The following is a 20,251-nucleotide window of genomic DNA, read 5'->3' as shown; positions in this document are numbered from 1 at the left end:
GTATGACTTTTTCGGAGGAAGTGTGTCACTATGGGGGCGGGCTTTGAGGTCTCTTTGCTTAAGCTTTCCTCAGTGTGACAATCAGTTGACTTCCTGTTGCCTGCAAGATATAAGAATCCCAGTTCCAGCACCACATCTGCCTGCAAACCTCCATGCTCCCTGTCTTGATGGCAATGGACTGAACCTTGGAAACCACAAACAAGCCACCCCAATTAAGTGTTTTCTTTGTAAGAGTTGCTCTGGTCAGGGACTGGAGACATGGCTCAGCAGTTAATACTGGCTGCTCTTACAGAGGTCCTGAGTTCAATTGCCAGTAACCACATGATGGCTCACAACCATCTGTAATGGGATCTGATTCTCTCTTTTGGTGTGCATGAAGACAGGTCACTCATATACATAAAATAAATAAAAAAATAAAAAATTTAAAAGAGTTGCCATGGCCATGGTGTCTCTTCATAGCAGTAAAACCCTAACAAAGATATGAACAAAAGAGGAATATATATATTCCTGAAGAGACCCTGATATTTAGCAGCCAAGGTGACAGGTGTATGTTGAAATAGCAGAAACTACAACAGGCTCTGGAGACTCGCAGGGTGTTGGAGCATAACGTGGGAGAAGGAAGAAGGCAGGACAAGACACTCCCTTTGGGAGATGTCTTAGTCCATGTTGCTATCACAGAATCACAGACTAATTTACAAAGAAAAATGATTTTTCTCTCATTGCTGAGTTTCCAGAAAGTTCTGGCGACAGAAAGGGAAGACAGCATGAACACATTTGAGTATGAGAGGGTTTTCATTCCAAGTCTCAAGCTCTTTCATGGTCAGTGTGAATCTCCTCATGCAGGCAGAGTCCTTGTGGCTTAATCGTCTATGAACAACGCACTGTGTAACATTGCTGCATTGGGGTTTGTTTTCAATGCATGGATTTCAGAAGACACATTCAAACAGACCCTTGTGAATGAAATGTAGGGACTTATTTTTAAAAGTACTAAAACTTTCAAGATGACAGCAGGCGGGCATTAAATCCAGAGAGTACATGGGTTTTAGGCCCATGGAGCAAGCCATCCTGATGGCAGGAGATGCAGTTAAAGAGAAATTAGACTATGCCATCAGGGGCTTCTAATCATGCTTTGGGTTTGAATGTGTCCTGAAGACTACCGGAGCATGACATTTTCAAACCGGAGATGGAAGATGGGACTTGCGTATTTTAAGACCATGCAGATGGCAGTACTAAAGGGAGGTTGGGAGATGGGTCAGACTGTGAAGGGTTTGCTGTGTAAACATAAGAACATGAGTTCAACCCTGGGCATCGCAGTGAAAGACAGGCTGGCTGTGCAGTGCACACACATCTGTGGAACGGGCTGTATATATGTATGCAGGAATACTCATATGCATGTACAAATATAACAACACTAAATAAGTAAAGATCATAAACTGTAAAAGAAAATGGAGTGCAAAGGGTGAGGGAGGAAAGGGAAAATAAAGGTAATTATATTTTAGTTTAAAAAAATTAAAAAGTTAAAACAATAAGGTAGAGAGTGATTGAATACAACTGATGTCAACCTCTCACCCCCATACACAAACACACAAACACACACACACTGACACTCCACAGACACACAGACAGACAGACACACATACACACATAGAGACACACACTGATACACACAGACACACATACACAAAGACAAACATACACAATGCACACACACAGACACAGATATACACAGAGAGACACACACATACAGACTACACACACAGACACACACATGTACACACATAGAGACACACACACATACACATGGACACACACACAGGGTCTGGAAAGGCGGAGAACAGCAGGAGCAGGAACTGAAGCACTGTGGATGGTGGACACACCCAGCTGGCGTATCCCTAGCAAGGCTGTTTTTCATTGCAAACTCCCGTATCTCTTGCTCCGTAGGTTCTAGAGCAGTGGTTCTCTACCTGCGGGTCGTGACCCCTTGGGGGTTGCATATCAGATATCCTGCATATCACATATTTACATTACAATTTATAACATTAGCAAAATTACAGTAGTAAAGTACTAACAAAATAATTTTATGGTTGGGGGTCACCAGAACATGAGGAACTGTATTAAAGTGAGGGCCGCAGCATAGGAAGCTTGGAAGCTGCTGTCCTGGAGTCGTTGGAGTCTTGTTGCTGCACTCAACAAGACTGAGGTTGAAGGGAAGTGGAGTGGAGTCTTCATGCACCATCTCCCATAGGGGCAGACACTTTCCCTAGCCCAATCTAGAACAGCTTGGTAAAGCCTTTTCGTTCGAGTCTGGAAACACCACATGTGAGAGAGGCTATGGAATCCTTACATCATGACCCCCTCAGTTCGCACTTCCTGACGTGTATATAGGTGCCATTTCCTGGGCCATTATCAGAGAGTTCCACTGTCAATTCCTGACTAGGGACACGCCCCTTTGGAGACCAATGGTGGCCATGGAGCTCATAACGAATGAGGAGTAAGGCAGTTGGGGAAGGACCCAGGCTGCTTCTACACAGGAAGTAGGGTATAAACAAGCCACCATCCCTGAGGACAACTTCAGAGGCACCTCTGGTAGCAGGATGAGGAACTCTTCCCAGTGCCGTCCTGCAAGATTCTTGGCGATGTCTGAAATTGAGCTTCACACGTGAGCAGAGACACGCCATCTCTATTACTCTTGCAGGTGGACCAGAATTCTGATCTCCACACTCGGAGATGGTCCCTTCATTTTGCCCAGCTCCAGTGAATGCTAGGGAACCACCCTTGGCTGTGTCTCTTTGACATTAATGGATGGAGAAATAAAACAGAGGCGTGGCAGTATCAGCGAGTACGTTTCTACAGTCTTGTTTCCAAGATGCAGTTGGTTTTCAAGGCTGGTGTGGAGCACATGAGTCTCTCGCTTGTTTGTTTGTTTTCCAAATGAACCTGGCTTGATCTCAGCAGAGGAAAGGGCAAGGAAGCATACTTAATGTACTTGAAGAAAGCAAGTGTGTTGGCACAGACTGCAATCCCATGACTCGGAAGGTGGAGGCAGAAGAATCCGACGTTCATAGTCCTGCTCGGCTACATAGTGAGTTCGAGGCCAGCCTGAGATACGCAGACCTTGTTACCAATAGCAACAGAAGTGTGCTTGAAAGGAAATGAAGACACAAAAGAGTGATGTAAGTCACAAGTTAGAAACTGGCTATTTCAAAATGGGAACAAAAACAAAACAATCACATTGCTCCAAATAGTACACCTCTCTGTCTCTGGCCATAATTACCCTTGTTTGGTAATTCTGACTGGAGGAGGCCTTATAGAAATTAGGGGGTTTGACAGGCAGGTAGAAGACTGTAGGAATTTTTTTTTTTTTTTAGTTTTTCGAGACAGGGTTTCTCTGTGGCTTTGGAGCCTGTCCTGGAACTAGCTCTTGTAGACCAGGCTGGTCTCGAACTCACAGAGATCCTCCTGCCTCCGCCTCCCGAATGCTGGGATTAAAGGCGTGCGCCACCACCGCCCGGCCTAGGTAGAAGACTGTAGAATGATCTGGTATGGCCAGCTTTATATCGGGGAGTCCTTTCCTGGTTGCCCCTTGTACCATGAGTTCTAAGAAGCAGCAGGCACGATCAGTTGTTTCAGAGGTGGGTTAAGAGGAGGGGGAAGGATGCTAGGGCACAAGAGGCATTTAGACCTCTGCCCTGAAGAAACTGCCTGCTCAGACTGAGCCTTGCGCTCACTTCTTTAGGAGAAGAAGTCTTCTGACAAGAAAAGCTATCCTGACTCAGAGGCTTGGCTGACAGAAAAAGCCCAGGACCTGTGGGCTCTGGGCTGCAGGAGCATCTTCTGGGCTGCAAAAAGGACCAGGCTGCTCAAAAGGTACTTGAAGTGAAACTAACTAGGACATGCCTCCATATGGCATATTATTAAAGAAAACCCCTGTAATTATTTTCAAGCTTTAGAGAATAAAATCCAATTTACCTGCCAAAGAGGAAGACCAGCTTACTCTCACCCAGACTGCCGGGGCAGCGTGGTTCACAGGCCTTTTCCCTACCCAGCTCCACTGCTCAGCTCCCATCCCCTTTATTGGTAAGGACAGGGTAGAGGGGGGTAGGAGGGAATTGGAAAACCCTTCCAAAGACAGCAATGTTCCAAGCACAATCACACCACTAATTACTGTTAAGCCTGAGCCCCTTTTGTGTTCTCAGGGAGCTCCGGCATGTAGCAGCCTCTTGGGGCTTCTCAGGAGTTCAGCCTCATTTCGGAACGGGGACTGTTTTTCTTCTCTTCCCCCTTTCAGCGCTGGCTCACCATCACTTCCTTCATCCTTGCCTTTCTCTTCTTCGACTTTTTGTTTTGTTTTGTTTTTGGTTTATTTTTGTGCCCCCTCCTTTTTTATACTTTTCTGATAGAATTTATTTTTCTTCAGGGGTTGTGTTTTAAGTCTCTAAATGAAACTTGACTGCCCCCACGGCCCGTTGGAGAAGCACAAAGGCGCCCCATTCCACTGGCTACAGTAACGCCATTGTGTGCCCTAACAATGCACTAATTGGCGGTGACAATTGTGGAGTTGGGAAGGAAGAAGGGGGCCCCTGCTCTTTTCCAATCAGGGAGCCATAGAAATGAAAGGGGAGGAGGAGGAGGAGGAGGGATCTCAGAGATGGAGTGACGGAGCAGAGGTGCAGGGTGCTCTGATTTGCGCTGGGATTTCTAAATTAATAATCGAAACCACGGAGAATGGAATTACTAAACGGTTGGAGGAGAACTTTGGGTACTGGGCGATGAGGTGGGGGGGGCAAAAGGGAGACATAGGAGACTACCCCCATCAACTCTGGGAGAAGGGAACCTGAATAGTTTGAGGCTGTCCAAGCTCTCGGGTTTCTTGCCAGCCCAGAAGCAGTGAGGTCCTCATTTCAACCACACTCAGAAGGGGGAAGGCAGCCAGAGGAGGGAGGAGTTTAGCCATCTTCTTAGAGCAGTGGTTCTCAACCTTCCTAATATGGCGACCCTTTAATACAGTTCATATTGTGGTGCTCCTCAACTATAAAATTGTTTTTGTTGCTACTTCACAACTGTAATTTTGCTACTGGTACGAACTGTAAAGTAAATGTCTGTTTTCCGAAGACCTTAGGTGACCCTATGAAAGGGTCATTCAACTGCCAAAGGGGGTCGCTTCCACAGGATCAGAGCTTCTTCCTCAGAATGTATCCCATTCCAGAAAGCCCGGCAGTATGGAAGGTGCTACTGGCATCTAGAATATTCTTAAAAAGAAATTACCTAGGCCGACTGATAGGAGCCTCCCTCAGCCAGTGACCTTTAAAAGACTGCACCAGGTTAGGGTGTGACCTTTTGGGTACCCATAGAAACTGCCAGACTGCCCAGGGCTCGCTCGCGCTCTCTCTCTCTCTCTCTCTCTCTCTCTCTCTCTCTCTCTCTCTCTCTCTCGTTCCTGCATTACACACCTAAGGTTGAACTTGTCTTTCCTGTTCCATGAATTTGCCCCTTATAATAAAAAAATTATAACTGGAATCTTTTGGAGTTAGTTTGGGATTGGTTGTCTCGCGTCCTTTACCACCCCCCCCCCCCCTTCAGTCCTTCAATCCCAGAGCTCTGGAGGCAGAGGCAGAGGCACTTCTGAGTTCAAGGCCAGCCTGGTCTAGAGTGAGTTTCCAGAGAGCCAAGGCTACACAGAGAGACCCTGTCACAAAAAACCAAAACAACAACAAAAGAGGAATTGGTGAATGTACACATAACAGCCCAGTGAATTTGGGGGGACTCAAGAAGGACCCCTGAAGCCTGCAAGAGCCACCTAGCTCTAGTCTCCCCCACTACCTTACTTTCCACACAGTGAGTTGTCTTCCCATGCCAGCTCCCATTGTGCCCGCACCCCCCCTTAACCCCTCAGAAGATGGAAACACACTCTTTCTTGCTTTCTCTTTGCAGCCTGCAGACAGCAGTCCCTGGCACCCGCCATTCCTTTCCTGTGTGTCACCAGGGCTAAGTGTACCTCAGGTGCGTCATCTCACATCCCTCTGAGGACAGCTCCACAATTCTCGCTAACCCTACAGAAAAAGGTACCCGGGGAAGATGAAGTTTCCTGAGGTTAAAGAACTTGCCAAGTCACCCAGTATGAAAGCACAGAAGCCAGGATAACACTGGACTCTGAGCTCTCCCCTTTAACTCCCTAAGGATGCTGTTCTCCCAGCAAGGGCACAGAGAGTCTTACCCGGCTTGTGCACAGGCTGGCTCTCTCCGGTCTGTTCTGTCCTCTGATGGCTGGGCTGTATCTCTTACATCACTCCATCTTCAGCATTAATGGAGTGGCTGGCATGCAGGAAGCTCCATGGGAGTTGAGGCCGGGGTCATGACACTTGAGTCAGCAAAGTGGGAAGGAATGTCCGTGCTAACAGGCTTCCTCCTGACTCCACTTTTGCTTCATCTAAGCCCTCAGCCTATGGGATGAGGCCACATCGAGCCTCCCTTGGCCACTGGTCTCTGGAAACCCAGTCACAGACATATTCAAAAGTGCCTTTTACAGCCAGGCGGTGGTGGTGCACGCCTTTAATCCCAGCACTTGGGAGGCAGAGGCAGGCGGATCTCTGTGAGCTCAAGCCAGCCTGGTCTATAAGAGCTAGTTCCAGGACAGGCTCCAAAGCTACAGAGAAACCTTGTCTCGAAAAACCAAAAAAAAAAAAAAAAAAAAAAAAAAAAAAGTGCCTTTTACTAATCTTGTAGACATTTCCCAATCCAATCAAAGTAACAATAAAATTTACCATCATAGTGGGGCCTCAGTATCACAATCAGGGTGATTGTTGGGAGGGTGGGCATTAGCACACAGATCCCTGCAGTTTCAGGGGCTCACACCCGAAGGATCTGGAAGAGTGAGTCCATAGCCTGCCTGAGAATGCGGTTTCAAACACATTCCCAGCTGACTCACGATCCTGGTCTGGGGACCTCTGAGAATGCCCACTGTGCAGCCTTCACAGCCCAGCAGGGAACTCCAACCCTTCTATTACCTCTGTCTTCTTGTGACCTGAGATAAGGAGTTTTATTAAAAGCAAATTAAAGTTAAAACATTTTGACCATAATGACAGATAATCATAGGCTCCTGTCTATTGTAAAGAATAATCTTAATCAAACCTCCATTTATATCTGATGAAAAAAATCAGTTATGTGTCTAACCACAGGGCAAATAATGTCATAGCCTGGCAAACACTTCAGCTTCTGCTCCCGAGGGATAGCGTCTTGCAATCTTACTTTATCATTTCCAACACCGAGGGGCTGGAATGCACCTTAGTGGCTAGAGTGCTGCAGAGTCCTGGGTTCATTTCCCAGCACCGAATAAACCGGGCATGATGGCTTGTGCTTGCGCTCCCAGACGTGGGAGGCGAGAGCAGGATCAGAAGCTTAAAGGTGATCATCCCTGGATACAAAGGAAGTTTGAGGCTGACGTGGGTTATGTGAAAATCTGCCTTAAAAACTTTTTTTCTGGCATTTTAAGCTGAAATCCTTGCCCAGTAGGTGGGCAGTAAGAACATTTGTATTCTGTGTCTCGATTGGAAACTGCATGGTGACATATTAGGGTGAAGAAATCTGCCTACAGGGACTCCAGAGCCAGTGCCTTGGGTGTCAAGATGATACGAGGCAGGGACTCTGGCCCCGGGTTCTTCTGGCTCAGTTCTGTAGGACTCCACCCTAACTCTTGGGCAGACTGTGTCAGTGAGTCCAGTAATTTTACCACGGCATCAGTTCTGCAGGCTACTGAGAGGTGGCTTCTCCGGTAAGGGAAGTTTCTTCCTGGCCCGGTAGAGCCTTCTGAGAACCAAGTGGGAATGGCGCCCTGGCAAGGCTCACGCTGCAGTAGCTGTTGGGTGTATGGGCCCAGTGAGACCACAAATGCACACGGCAAAAACGAGGGAAAAAGAAAGAAGAGCCCGGGGGAGGCAGTAGGCCAGAAATGAGCTCTCGATGAAGGGAGAAACTGTTTACAGCATGGCCGACAGAATCAAAGGCGTAAAGATAAACCAGTGTTCTGACGGGCCCTCTTCAGAGGCTCACCTGCTTTGGCTGCCTTACTCCCCCAAAGATTCAAATTCCTGTAGGCCAAGCGAGGGGTTGAGGTCGTGTCCTGAAGCGAGGGAACCCCGTGTAGGGCCCCGGGTCTACCCTTGTTCTTGGGGTTCATCTTGAGGACAGTTTCTGGTCAGCCAGCTAAAACATTGTTTGTTCCTGTGCTCCCTCTGTCCCACCTGGTGATTAGCTGTAGGGCATAGCTGACTCCATCTTTGGCATGGTAATTTCCCACCTGCCTGAGCAGAAATCCTTGTGCAGCAGCGAGGTATATAAGGTTTTCTCCAAAGTTGAATAAATAGCATTCAGCCGATCTCCTTTCGAATGACCCAGGTCTCTTGGTGTGTTCTTTCAATCTCCAGGCCCTTGCCTGACTCACGTACGGTACAGTGGCGTGCAAACTGTACCGACAGGGTAACACAGAATCGGGTGTTACAACCCCGACTATCAGGACTATCTGGAAGGGGCAGGGAGTGAGTGGGCATGGGGCTGGGGTCTTCCATTCTAGAGGAACCAGAAATGCCTCCTCTCCCTTCCTTTTCATTTTATGTGTATATATGTGGTATGTGCACGCATGTGCATGTGTATGCACAGGGTGGGTACCCATGCATGTGCACGGAGGCCAGAGGAGGAGACTGGCTGTTTTTCTCTATACCTTTCTACGTTATCTGCTCGAGGCAGGGTCTCTCACTGAACCCAGAGCTTTCCTTGCTGGCATGGTGGCTGGCCAGCCTTGCTGAGTCTCATCTCTGCCTCCTGCTAGCACTGGGTTACAGTAGCATCCGGCCATGCCTGGAGTTTTACCTGGTGCTGGGGATCGGAACTCAGGTTCTCAAGGCTGCACAGGAACCTTCTTCCCATCATACCAGCTCTCTGGCTCCCGAATTCTTCTTGTTTAAAGGACTCGCTCTTTGAACAAATCCAATACGTATGTTTTTGAGACATTTAGTTAAATTCGATTCGAACCATTTCCATGGTAAACCAGGGATTAATGTTAATTTTGCCAGGTGTGGGAGAACATTGAAGCTGACCATATGACAATAATATCTTTCTTTGATGTCTAGGATTTTCTCTGGAATATTTGATTTTTTCTTAAGGGGAGGGAAGAGCTGGAGTTAGTTCAGCTGCGGAACTCTGGTATGGGTGGGTACCTGGAATTAATCCCCAGCACTGGGAGAGTTCTTTAAAATGATCCACTGAACACCCCCTTAGTGACTGGTATGTGACCTTCCGTGACTTAGGAAGGACTCCTTTCCAGGGCTCTCTCCCTGTCTCCAGCTGCCTACTGACATGAGCTCACTGCACACACTGGCACTGGGCACTGTCTTCTTCCCTCTTCTGTTGAGGTCGGGAATGTGCCAGCACAAGAGTTACCGGGGCCATCTCCAGCCAGGCATCCTCTCTGGCCATCACGACTACAACCAGCTGCTTCCTAGGTGCCTCCTTCACTCATGGGCAGCAGAAAGAAAGCCATTTGGGGAGGTCGACCCAGTTTAGAATTCAAATTTACTCTCTGCCTCTGCAATTAGAATTTATTTCCTCTTCAAAAGACTTGAATTTCAGAGCACAATGCCTCTAGCCAGGCCTGGGTGTGTGCAGAGTGATCCTAATGGAGAGAGATTCTGGTTTATTTTCATAACAGCATGTACCTTGTGATACCCTCCCAGCCTGATATTATTAAGGGAATGTTTCCACAATGCAGCACAAATCTAAGGCAATTTGGATGTCCTTGGACCCAGAATTAATATGTGCTTTGTATAGTCTTGTAATTCGGGAGGCAATTTTCCATAACACACCGAGAGATGTTCCTTTATACCTTAGAGATAATTTAGCTCAATGTTCATTTGGAAAAATTACTGTGCTAATAGCTCTTCAGCCACTGAACAACAGACCATATCAGGGGAGTCCGGACAAAGGCCGGAGGAATTTTCCCTGGGCCAACATAACAGCTGCCTGGGGTTGCAGGGCAGGCTCTGAAATAGAGTATGAACTCATGACCTCTGGCTGATTTGTTTAAAACCCGTAGCTCTTAATGAAGAGCTGCAGAATGAGGGTGGGGGAGTAATGAATTTCTCTACTACCCAGGTAAATCTGATGTCACTGCACACAAATCAGAACTTCTATATGCCCATCTATGAGAACAGCTTGCTTTCCTAACTGGACCTTTCTGGTCAGGCTAGGAGGGAACAGATGCAAATGAGGGCGTGGCTTGCCTCATGCTTCCTGGGTATCAGGTACTAGATACCCGGGTTGTCATGGAAGGGATCCTCTGTTCTTACCAGAATTTAATACAATGATGAAGAGATGAACCTTTTCATGATCGAGAATACAGTTTCTAATGACACTCCTTTGGGAGGCCACAGGAAAGGACTTAGTAGACCCCCATTCTTTCGAGTTGTTTCTGCCCTTGACACTTGCTTCCCAGTGAGTTGGAAGCAAGCTGGGGTTGTCATTGGTTTCCCTGAGAGCGTCAAGATCACATCTTGGGTAGGAGACTCTGAACGCCTCCATCAGTAGAAGAGTCTGGGTTTTCCATCAATGCTGGCATTAGACATATGTCTGACTTCATGAAGGGGAGAGATATTATAACTCCTTTCTGTTTCTATTCATCTGTACTTGGCATTTGGAAATCCAATAGGGTCTGGACTGGAATGACTTGTTTTTCTTTCTTTGAAAGCCTGGTTCTCTCTCAGAATCAAGTGAAACTTGTATTCAGGTTAAGAGCTCCTGAATCTCTTGAACCATATCATTCTGGGAAAAAACAAGGCAAAACAAACAAAAACAACCCCCCAAGACCTGATGATTCTCATTTTAAACACCGGCATCCACTTGGATCACTGCTCATGCCCAGGGCTGGAGCAGGAGCAGACCCCCAGGGAAGCACATCTGGACACAGCTGTGCAGGACCTCTGGGGACGACGACAGCCACTAGATAAGCAGAGCTAACCACACCCTGGGAGGAAATAAAGGGGGTGGGAAGCTGATTTTTTTTAAAAGCTTTTATGAAAATCATCGCTGCTGGTAAGCATCAAGTTCCCGAGTTCTTCTGTCTTGTCTGCTGGGAGAAGAAACGCAGCACAGCCCGGCTGTCCCTTCACCCGCACGCAGCAGCCCCACCGTGGGCCACCACGATAGTAACATTCATTTCAAGGTAGCTTCCACATTTAGACTAGCTGCCCCTCCCTCTCGTACTGGGGCTTAGCAGAGGCCTTCCACACAGTGGGCAGGCAATGCTTTGCCACTGAGCTAGGTCCCCAGTCCTTACTTAAAACTCTGAGACAGAATCTCCTTGAATTGTTCCTGCTGACCCTGAACCTACTCTAGCTCAAGCAGTCCTTGAATTTGGAATCCTCCTGCCTCAGCCTCCTGAGAAGTTGGGATTACAGGCCCCTGTTACTACACTTGACTAGGCTAGTGGTTCCTAACTTTCAGAATACACCAAACCTACTAAAGAGGCCCTTTCTTTACTTTTTGTGATATTGGGGATCAAATCCAGGGCTCTGTCCACACTAGCTGAGTACTAGGACTACTGAGCACCGTCTCTCGCTCGCACTCACGGAGCTTTCAATGCTCTTCCAACTCCAGTGCCATCCAGAGTGCTTCTGGCTCCATTGTCTGTGACATGGCCGGGCCTTCTGCTCTTATTGGTGTTTGAATGAGGGAGTCACTGACTGGAGCCATCTTCTGAGTCAACATCATAAGACAGAATAAGAACACAAAGGAAAGCCGGGCCTGGTGGTATGCATCTTTAACCCAGCACTCAGGAGGCAGAGGCGGATGCATCTCTGTGAATCTGAGGCCAGCCTGGTCTACAGAGTTCTAGGACGGCCAGGACTATTACACAGATAAACCTTGTCTCAAAACAAAACACCACAAAGGAGAACCAAGTCATGCCTTTTGAGTGTGGCGGAGACAGACAAGACAGACGTTGGTTGTCACCTAGCTCCGGTGGCATGGGCGGCACCTTCCCTCTGAAAGTGCCCAAGCACTCTGCCGTACCTCAGACACAGTCCTCCAACCGTGGTCAGCTGAACACGGGCTCCAGCTTCACAAAGTGAAACATTAACTCGTTTCCTTCTGTTATGGATTGTGGCAGGTCCGGTGTGAGGATGAAGTCCAGTCACTCCTGGAGAAGAGTGTGGGCTGGGCTGTTTCCTGTGTGGACAGGCAGGGCAGGGCAGGGCAGGGCCTAGATTGGGTGTGTCTGGGGAGTAAGGCTCAGGGTTCACCCTTGGCAAATGTTTAGCCAGAAATACCTTTGCTAGTCTCTTTACAACATCCTTCTTTGGGGAAGTGAGTCTCAGTGGTGCTTTGGAAAGGCTCCAAGGACACAGTTGTTGTACCCTCAGGTCTTTTTGGTGGAGGGGCAGTTGCCTATTTTTAATAAATTCTCATCTCTCAGAGGCTACTTGAGAGCAAAGACACTTGCTCTTTATTTTATTTATTTTGAGACAGGGTCTATGTAGCCCTGGCTCTACCTGAACTGGTTACGTAGAATTCAGAGAGAGTGCTGTGATTAAAGGTGTGTGGCTCCATGTCCAGCTCTTTACTTTCTCATCTCCTAGAGTACGCTCCTTCGTCACAGCCTTTTTCCCATGCTGACAGACTGGCACTTGCCCTTCGTATGTGGAGAGGACCAGGAAAGGGATATGAGACACAGGGCAATCTGGGGAAGGACATTCAGCACATCAGCATTTGTCTCAGAACGGCTTTGACTCAGCAAAGAGCAGGACGTTGCATATTCACATCGCACCACTGTCCTGTCAAGTTTTTACTGTCAACTTGACACAGTCGAGTTAGCTGGGGCAGGAGTTTCAACTGAGGGACTGCCTAGATTATGTCTAGATTAGATTGGCCTATAACGTCCTTCCTTCCCACGAGACTTTTGCCATGATGGTTAGCATATCAACAGAAAGCAAACTCGAACAATACTTCCTGCAAACACAGAAAAGGTGAGAATACTATACAGTCATACATTTAGACGTAAGGGTGATTTTAAAACAATGGGAGGGGCTGGAGAGATGATTCAGCAGTTAAGATTCCTTGTTGTTCTTCCTGAGGACCAAGGTTCGATCCCAACAACCACATGGTGGCTCACAACCATCTGTAAATCCAGTTCCAGGGGATACAATGCCCTCTTTTGAACTCCTTGGGCACCAAGCACGAATGCAGAACACAAACACACAAGCAACACACTCACACACATAAGATAAAATAAAAGCTTTATCCTCCTCCCCATAGTAAACAGCCTACTTTCCATAGACCTCAGATCTTGATTTGTACGTTGATGCCATAACTCACCTCCCCTTTCCTGAAAAAAAAATCAATAGTATTTTAATAAATCTATCATTACAGAAAGTACTTTTATTGTTGTTTATTGAGAGAGAGAGAAAGAGAAAGAGAGAGAGAGAGAACTGTATACAATTTGGAACGGGTAAAAAGAGATGCTCTGTCAAGAGTGTAGCCTCCGTTTTATATTATTACAGTAACTATCTTAAAAGATAATAATGTAAACAAAAATGTGGATAAATTAACCCAAAACAAAAAGCAATAAAATTCAGACAACAAAGAACACACAAATTAGCACATCAGCTATGGCAAACCACTACACAGAGGGATGGAACAGCTCAAATGCAAAGTCCTAATTGATTCCGTACTGCATGAGCAGAACTAAGGGGCAATGACAGGGATCTGACGCGGGAGCCCGAGAACAAGCTGTCTGCATCACCACCCTCTCGTCCTCCGCCTGCAGACCTGCACTCTTGGCATTCTCCATTCCCCAGAGACAGAGAATAACTGTTTACAATGAGAGCCTGACAGGCGACCTAGGGCAGAACACTCCACCAGCAAAGCCTGCTTTGGTGGCTCAGCAGGTTGCCCAGGTTGCACACAGGGACACCATCATCAACATGCATCTTAGAGGCTTCCCCTTCTCATGTGGGGCACAGGTGGCAGAGAAGGGGACACCTTTGTATTGGTGTCACTTTGAACTTCATAAGGACTAAGTCCGTAGACTTCACATATTCAGTTCTAGGTAGCTAGTTTCTTCCCTCATTGACCTTGGTGACATGACATTCCCCTGAGTTTGGTTAATGAAAGCAAGCAAACAGAGTGGCTAAGAAACATAAAACAAGGCCAAAACATTGTGTTTTGTCTTTTGTATTTCCTGGTAAAGGAGCCAATGGCACTGAAGAAACCGATGTTCCACTCCAATAACGTGTTTACAATGTGAATCCCTTTACTTGTGAAGTTAAGGCACCAGGTTAAGCAAAGGTGGAAGGTCTGATGTGATCATGGAATAATCAGGTTCCAGTATGCTGTGTACTGAAGAGCGGCCGGCAGGAAGAGCCAGGAGATCCACGGTTAGCTGAAGGGTCCTGCAGGCTTCAAGTGGGTCAGACTATACTAGACTATAAGGCACTCCTACAGGGAAAGAGACAGTGGGAAGGAGGAGCCATAGGCCAGTTCAAGAGGCCCAAATCTGGACCAGGGATGAGGATGAAGGGGCAAGGGAGTCAAGAGAGAGGACGGGGCTGGTCTGTAGCTTCCATGGCCAGCTAGAGGGACTCAACTGTGGAAAAGCTGTGGTAGGTGTCTTATTCAACTGGCCTGGGAAACAACTGGCTTCACTAAGGGGCTTCCTAAAAAGATGAGCAGTCAGTGGCCTCTTCCCTCCAAGATGGATCCAGCAGAGTGGCCCGTGTCCCACTCGCCAGAGCTCCCTAGCACGCCAGGGCCGACTCTGCGAAGCCAGGGCTCCATCAAGCTCCGACAGGTGTGGTCAGGCTAGGAGATATTCTATGCTTTCCTTTGATTTTTTTTTTTTACCGAGTTTTACAGTGGTGTGGAATTTTTATCTCAGCCCTGCACCCACTCAAACACACCAGGAAGAAATTCTTGAGTCAGAACTTGGAATCCAAAGAAAGGACACAACAATCTCTAGGAAGAGTTGCTGGGTGCTGAGTCCTAGCTGTCAATACCCTGTCCCCATGACAGAGAACAGCATGGGTTAGGTTTGCCGAGGGGATTCTTCATGTCAACTGTAGTAACCTGGGGTCAGGCAAGTAGGAAGGTGCAGAGAGGTGGCCCAAACTCCTAATGCCCACCATCAACAAGGAGAAGGAGAAAGGTCAGCGGTTCCAGCCAGGCCAAGGAGGAAAGTGCCAGCCATTCCCTGTCGTCTGAAATTCCCGACTTTTCCATGTTATTTCGGAGGTGAAAAGTAGTGTAGAAAAAACTCCCCAAATAAAACTGCACAGCTTTCTACAAGAAAAAAAATAAAACAAAATAAAATAAAGTCTATGTTGGAACCAGGCAGTATTCCAACAAAGGATCAAAGATTAGTTCTTAATCTAGTGATTTCAACAAAGCCTGGGAGGTGACAGAGAGGGCTAATCTGCAGGGTCAGAGTGGCGGGGCTCTCCCTGGAATGAGCAGCAGAACGTGTCTCTGCTTCCTTGATGGCAGCGGTCCTTGTAGTTGGTGCTCGGGATGTGTGGCATCGCTGTGATCCTGCTCTGATAGGTAGTTTGTGTCTGGTGGTTCTGGCCCACGGATAGAGAATAAGCTGGCTGGGCTGGAGGCCGAGTCTCCTTAAGGAGGTACAGAAAGAAACCCATGGGTGCACCCATGACAAGCAGCGAGAGGCCAGACCTCACCAGAGGGTGCACTGCAACTTAGCCACAGTGACGGCATAACAGAGAAACCTGTTTAGGGGCAGCTGAGGGGCATCACAACACTGGCTATCTCAGGACTGGACTAGAACCTGCACATCCCAAGGCACTGCAGTCACATTCTCTGTTTTGGTAGAGGCCGATTATAGAAGTAAGAAGTGGTTACCACTCAGCTCATCAAATGTGAAGACTCCCAAAAGATGGTCCTTATTCAGCACAGAAAGTTCAGGGGAAGCAGAGTTTACATGGTTTTCACATAAAGCTGCTTTCAACTTTGGGAAGAGGCAGCCCTGCCATCGCGACTGACCGCCTCTGGAGCTCTCTGGCCTTCCTGCTGCAGTGCAAACACAGGTCTATTTTGGGAACTGGCTTCTTGACGGTGGGGTTGGGTGCCAACACTTCCCCCAGGCTGGATGGTGTCACACGAGTTTCTGGCATGAGCAGAGGGAATTCTTGTGCTACACCAGTTCCCCGGACTCCACTGCCAGCTCCGGGAGATTAATGGGCCATTTTCCATTGTGCTTTGCTTGTATGATATTTACCGAGATGAGAGAAGGAGGCGGGACTCCACAGGCTCGCTTTTCTTTCGGTGGTTTCTAAGCAGGAGAACAATTATCTAACACCGCACCAAGTAATTTGTTAGGCCTAAAAACAGTAAGGGCCTTCATGCACTCTATGGCATTCAGGGCTGAAAATAGCAATTTTGAATTTTCATGGTAGACCCAACTCCTAAGCTGGCTCCACTGTGTCCCATCAGATTTTGGTGGTGTTGGCAGAGATGGTTGTTAGGCCTGGCATGGACTAGGCTCTCAGGGACATACACCAGAGAGAAAACAGAAGTGGTAGGGACGTGGCTTAGTTCTAGATGGCTGATGACAACTGTTTATCTTTTTCCCCTTCAAAAAAAGGAAGCAAAAAGCAACGTCCAGGGTAAGTTCTTAGGCACTCCCAAGATCGGCTCACACAGCAGGGCCCGTTAAAGGACAGTTAGGGACAACTCAGGTGTCTTGAGCAGGGATTCAGATTTCACCCTTGACTTGGAGGTCTGACCTTGGGCACCTGTGAGTTCTGTACACAGGGCAAACGTGTGTGTGTGTGTGTGTGTGTGTGTGTGTGTGTGTGAGGGGGAGGGGGCGGCTGTGTTCTTCAGGCCTCCATGCTCAGTTGGAATCTCAGATACATTAATTACAGCAAGGCCAAAGACTAAGCTGCAGTGACAGGGATTTGGGGGTGGAGAGAGAAGGCGCTGCGCCGCAGGAGCACATCTGTTTCAGAATAAGCAGGTCTATAACTCTCCTGTGGAAGAGCATGCTCTGCTCTCTTCTCCGAGGCTGGAAAATATAAATACTGTATTTCACGAAGGGGAAGAAGAAGGGAGACTCAAATCTGTTTGCCTATTTGCCAAGCATTGCAGACTTTCCGCCCTTGTCTTTCCGTGTGCAACAGTCTCTACTACTCTGTCTGAGGGGTGTCAACTTTTCCCAGAGTTTAAAAAAGGTACCTACTTACCGGAGGTGTCTGGTAAATAGGGCCCTGGTCTTTCACCAAGTTTCAGGCCTTGGTTATAGCTTCCAGGTAGCCAGGAAATAAACGCATGTGTAGTGTGAATGTTGTGGTCTGGGCCAGAGGTAACGGTGTGGGCTGAGGTGAGCCGCTCACCCTCGGCCACACAAGTCGGCCAGCTGTCCCCCAGTGCACATCAAAGAGCTGCTGCCTGCAGGGAACAGCATGGAGATGCGATGGACACATGCTTTGTGAGCCAGTGTTCCCCTAGATCTGAACAACAGACGGAAGCATGGGCAGCATCAGTTCAACACGAAAGACACACTAACCAATTACATCCTCGTGTTAAGGCAGCAGGAATGCTGGCCATCGGGTTCCCAGTGCCATCCTACCAGCCATCTTGGTCACAGTGACAACTACATAGGCTCTTACAAAGGGCTACCAAGGGGACTGCTCCAAAGAGCAAAGGGATTCATTTCTCATTCTTATAATATTTACTTGTGTTACTGTAAGGTGGCAATATATATTTATGTATAAATCTACTTATTTTAATACTATTAAATTCATGAATTCTATTTATGTTTGGTATTTTCTTAATAATTTAGGTTGGTATTTTTCAAGTTATTCTTTAATAATTGTATAATTTTTTAATTTTAAATAATTTTTAAAATAATTAAAAACAAGTAAAGCAGGGCAGGTATAGTGGTACACTCCTGCAATCCCAGTACTGGGAGGATGAGGCAGCAGGATCACAAGTTTGAGACCAGCCCAGGGATATATATAGCAAGACCCTCTTAAAATATACCCCCATCCCAAACAAACAAAACACCCAGAATACGAAAGCAAGAGTCACTACATGGACTGATGAGGATCAAAAGTGCTGTGATGGACAATGAGCAATAAAACATTGAATGTCAGGTGGGCACTGCCTATGGTGGACTCCAGGAAAGGAAACATCAGGTCCTCAAGGTGCACATGGCATATGCTACAGCAGTCTATACACTGAGATGCTTCAGGACGATCCTGGGATATTTCTTCTTGGCCAGTACTATGAAAAAATAACACATGTCCTCCATGCCATGCTTGGAGATCTGGTCTTAGGATGCCCGTGCACACTCTGTAGCTATCATCAGGCAGTTGCTGGGCTTTGTACCAGCAAGCAGCTGGGGACGTGCAGTGACTGGCCGCTGAGGTCCTCTCGTACCAGCAAGCAGCTGGGGACGTGCAGTGACTGGCCGCTGAGGTCCTCTCGTACCAGCAAGCAGCTGGGGACGTGCAGTGACTGGCCGCTGAGGTCCTCTCGTACCAGCAAGCAGCTGGGGACGTGCAGTGACTGGCCGCTGAGGTCCTTTTGTACCAGCAAGCAGCTGGGGATGTGCAGTGACTGGCCGCTGAGGTCTGTGTCGTCATTTGCAGGGATTAGCTTCAAGCCCAGGGTGGCTCTGCTCCTCAAGCTTTCTGCTGGAGGGAGGGACCCTTTGGGTTTCTGCTTCATGGCTCTGCTTCAGTGCTCTCATCTCTGCCAAGGACTGTGGAGCCTCGGGAGGAGGATCCAGAAGTATTCTTGTGTTTCGGAGATTTCCTTGCGAAGCAGATGACAGTGATCTCTACCTCATTTTCCCCAGCAAACGCTAAAATTCAGTAACAACCCAAAGCTGTGCTGTGGGAGATGCTTCCTCCGATGCCTGTGCAGCAGACCTGCTCTTCGAGCCAGTGTGAGCACAGGGTTTGAGCTATGGAGCAGTGTGGGAACCACAGTTGCCGGGGCAAGCAGCTGAATTTCATGGCTAAGTGTAACTCAGCTCTCTAGTACGAGTTCAGCTACAGGGTCTCTGTGGACTTCTGGACAATGGGTTACACAAAGCATACGTACAGGACGTATAGGTGTGTATATAGTATAAATAAATAACTTATATATCTACATCTAGCTGAAGGGGAAAGAGCCTCATCTGCATGGGCACAAGTGGCCCTTGGGTGGCTGTGGTGCATGCAGCCCAGCCTGCAGTCAGGTGTTCTGGTAGGACAGCTCGAACATGGTGCACGCCTCCTCCAGGCTCTCGTCCACATTCAGCTGCCGCCAGAAGGACTTCTGCTTCTTCTGCAGCTCCCGGCGGACACACCGTGGGCAGGGGACCGACTTTTCTTTGCACTCGGAATGGAAGACAGCGCCACAGCTTTCACACCTGCGAAGACCAAGCGTGGAGATGCTTAACAAGACAGCGGAGCCTGAGAGCCCGGGGGACCTGAAGAAGCCAGGGCACTGTCTGTTCCTCTGAGCATCTCTGTCCTCGGGAAGAGGCAGAACTGAGAGTCTCAGTGCTATGTTCACTAGTGACACAGTTCTCATGTGATCAGAGTCAGCCTCATGAGACACTGGTGTGGGTGAAGGAGAGTCAACACTGACCCATGGACTCTGATAACAGTGACAACGGCAGCAGCAGAGGCCCTGTATGCCGGTTTCCGTTTCCTGTCCACAGAGAGAGAAGAGCAGCAGAAGGCCTCGGCGGGCCTGCACTGTACATGGGGGCACAGCTTTCTTCTTTAGTCCTCTTAGCTCCCTGATTGTGTGTGACAGTTTGGGAAGGTACAATGGCACATTTCATTCTCTGAATGTCCTGGGGCCTAGTACTCTGTGTGCTCTTTAAAATTAAGAAAACCCTCCCACCTCTCCAGGTCTACTTGTGTGACCTAACTGTGAACAAGGAAGAGTGAAGGACTGGGAAGGAAAACATTTTCTCACCACCAGGGCAGACCTGGCAGCTCACTGAGAGGAGACAGCATTCCCGCTGGATGACTAGCTGCTTGTCTGGCCTGCTGGAGTCTGCACTGGAGTCTGCCTTTGCAGCCTATTTGCACTGGGAAGCTCTCAGTGATGACTAATGACCTTGGCTGCTCCAGCCAATGACCTGCTCGCGTGCTTGTGCGTGTGTGTGTGTGCGCGCGTGTATGTGTGTGTGTGTATGTGCATGTGTGTGCGCACGCGTGCAGAGCCATTCTGCTATGCAGGAGCTCTGAAA

At 48.1% G+C, this 20,251-nt stretch overlaps 1 protein-coding gene across 3 annotated transcripts in view; it reads right to left on the bottom strand.

The window, feature by feature from the left end:
• The window catches only part of Plekhm3 (pleckstrin homology domain containing M3), a 178,141-nt gene that overhangs the window by 5,447 nt on the left and 152,443 nt on the right, over positions 1-20,251 (bottom strand). Inside the window, exon 8 of one of the 3 annotated variants that reach the window (XM_057761521.1) lies at positions 13,440-19,417. The exons of 1 other annotated variant lie outside the window; for it this stretch is intronic. In XM_057761521.1, coding sequence (XP_057617504.1) covers positions 19,240-19,417 — 178 coding nt within the window. In that variant the 3' untranslated portion in view covers positions 13,440-19,239. Of the gene's footprint in view, positions 1-13,439; positions 19,418-20,251 lie in introns of those variants that run through there. One more of the 3 variants, XM_057761523.1, reaches the window with a different exon arrangement.

This window comes from Chionomys nivalis, chromosome 2 (genome assembly GCF_950005125.1).
Source record: "Chionomys nivalis chromosome 2, mChiNiv1.1, whole genome shotgun sequence".
NCBI lineage: Eukaryota > Metazoa > Chordata > Mammalia > Rodentia > Cricetidae > Chionomys > Chionomys nivalis.
This window is presented reverse-complemented; position numbering and strand designations above follow the sequence as displayed.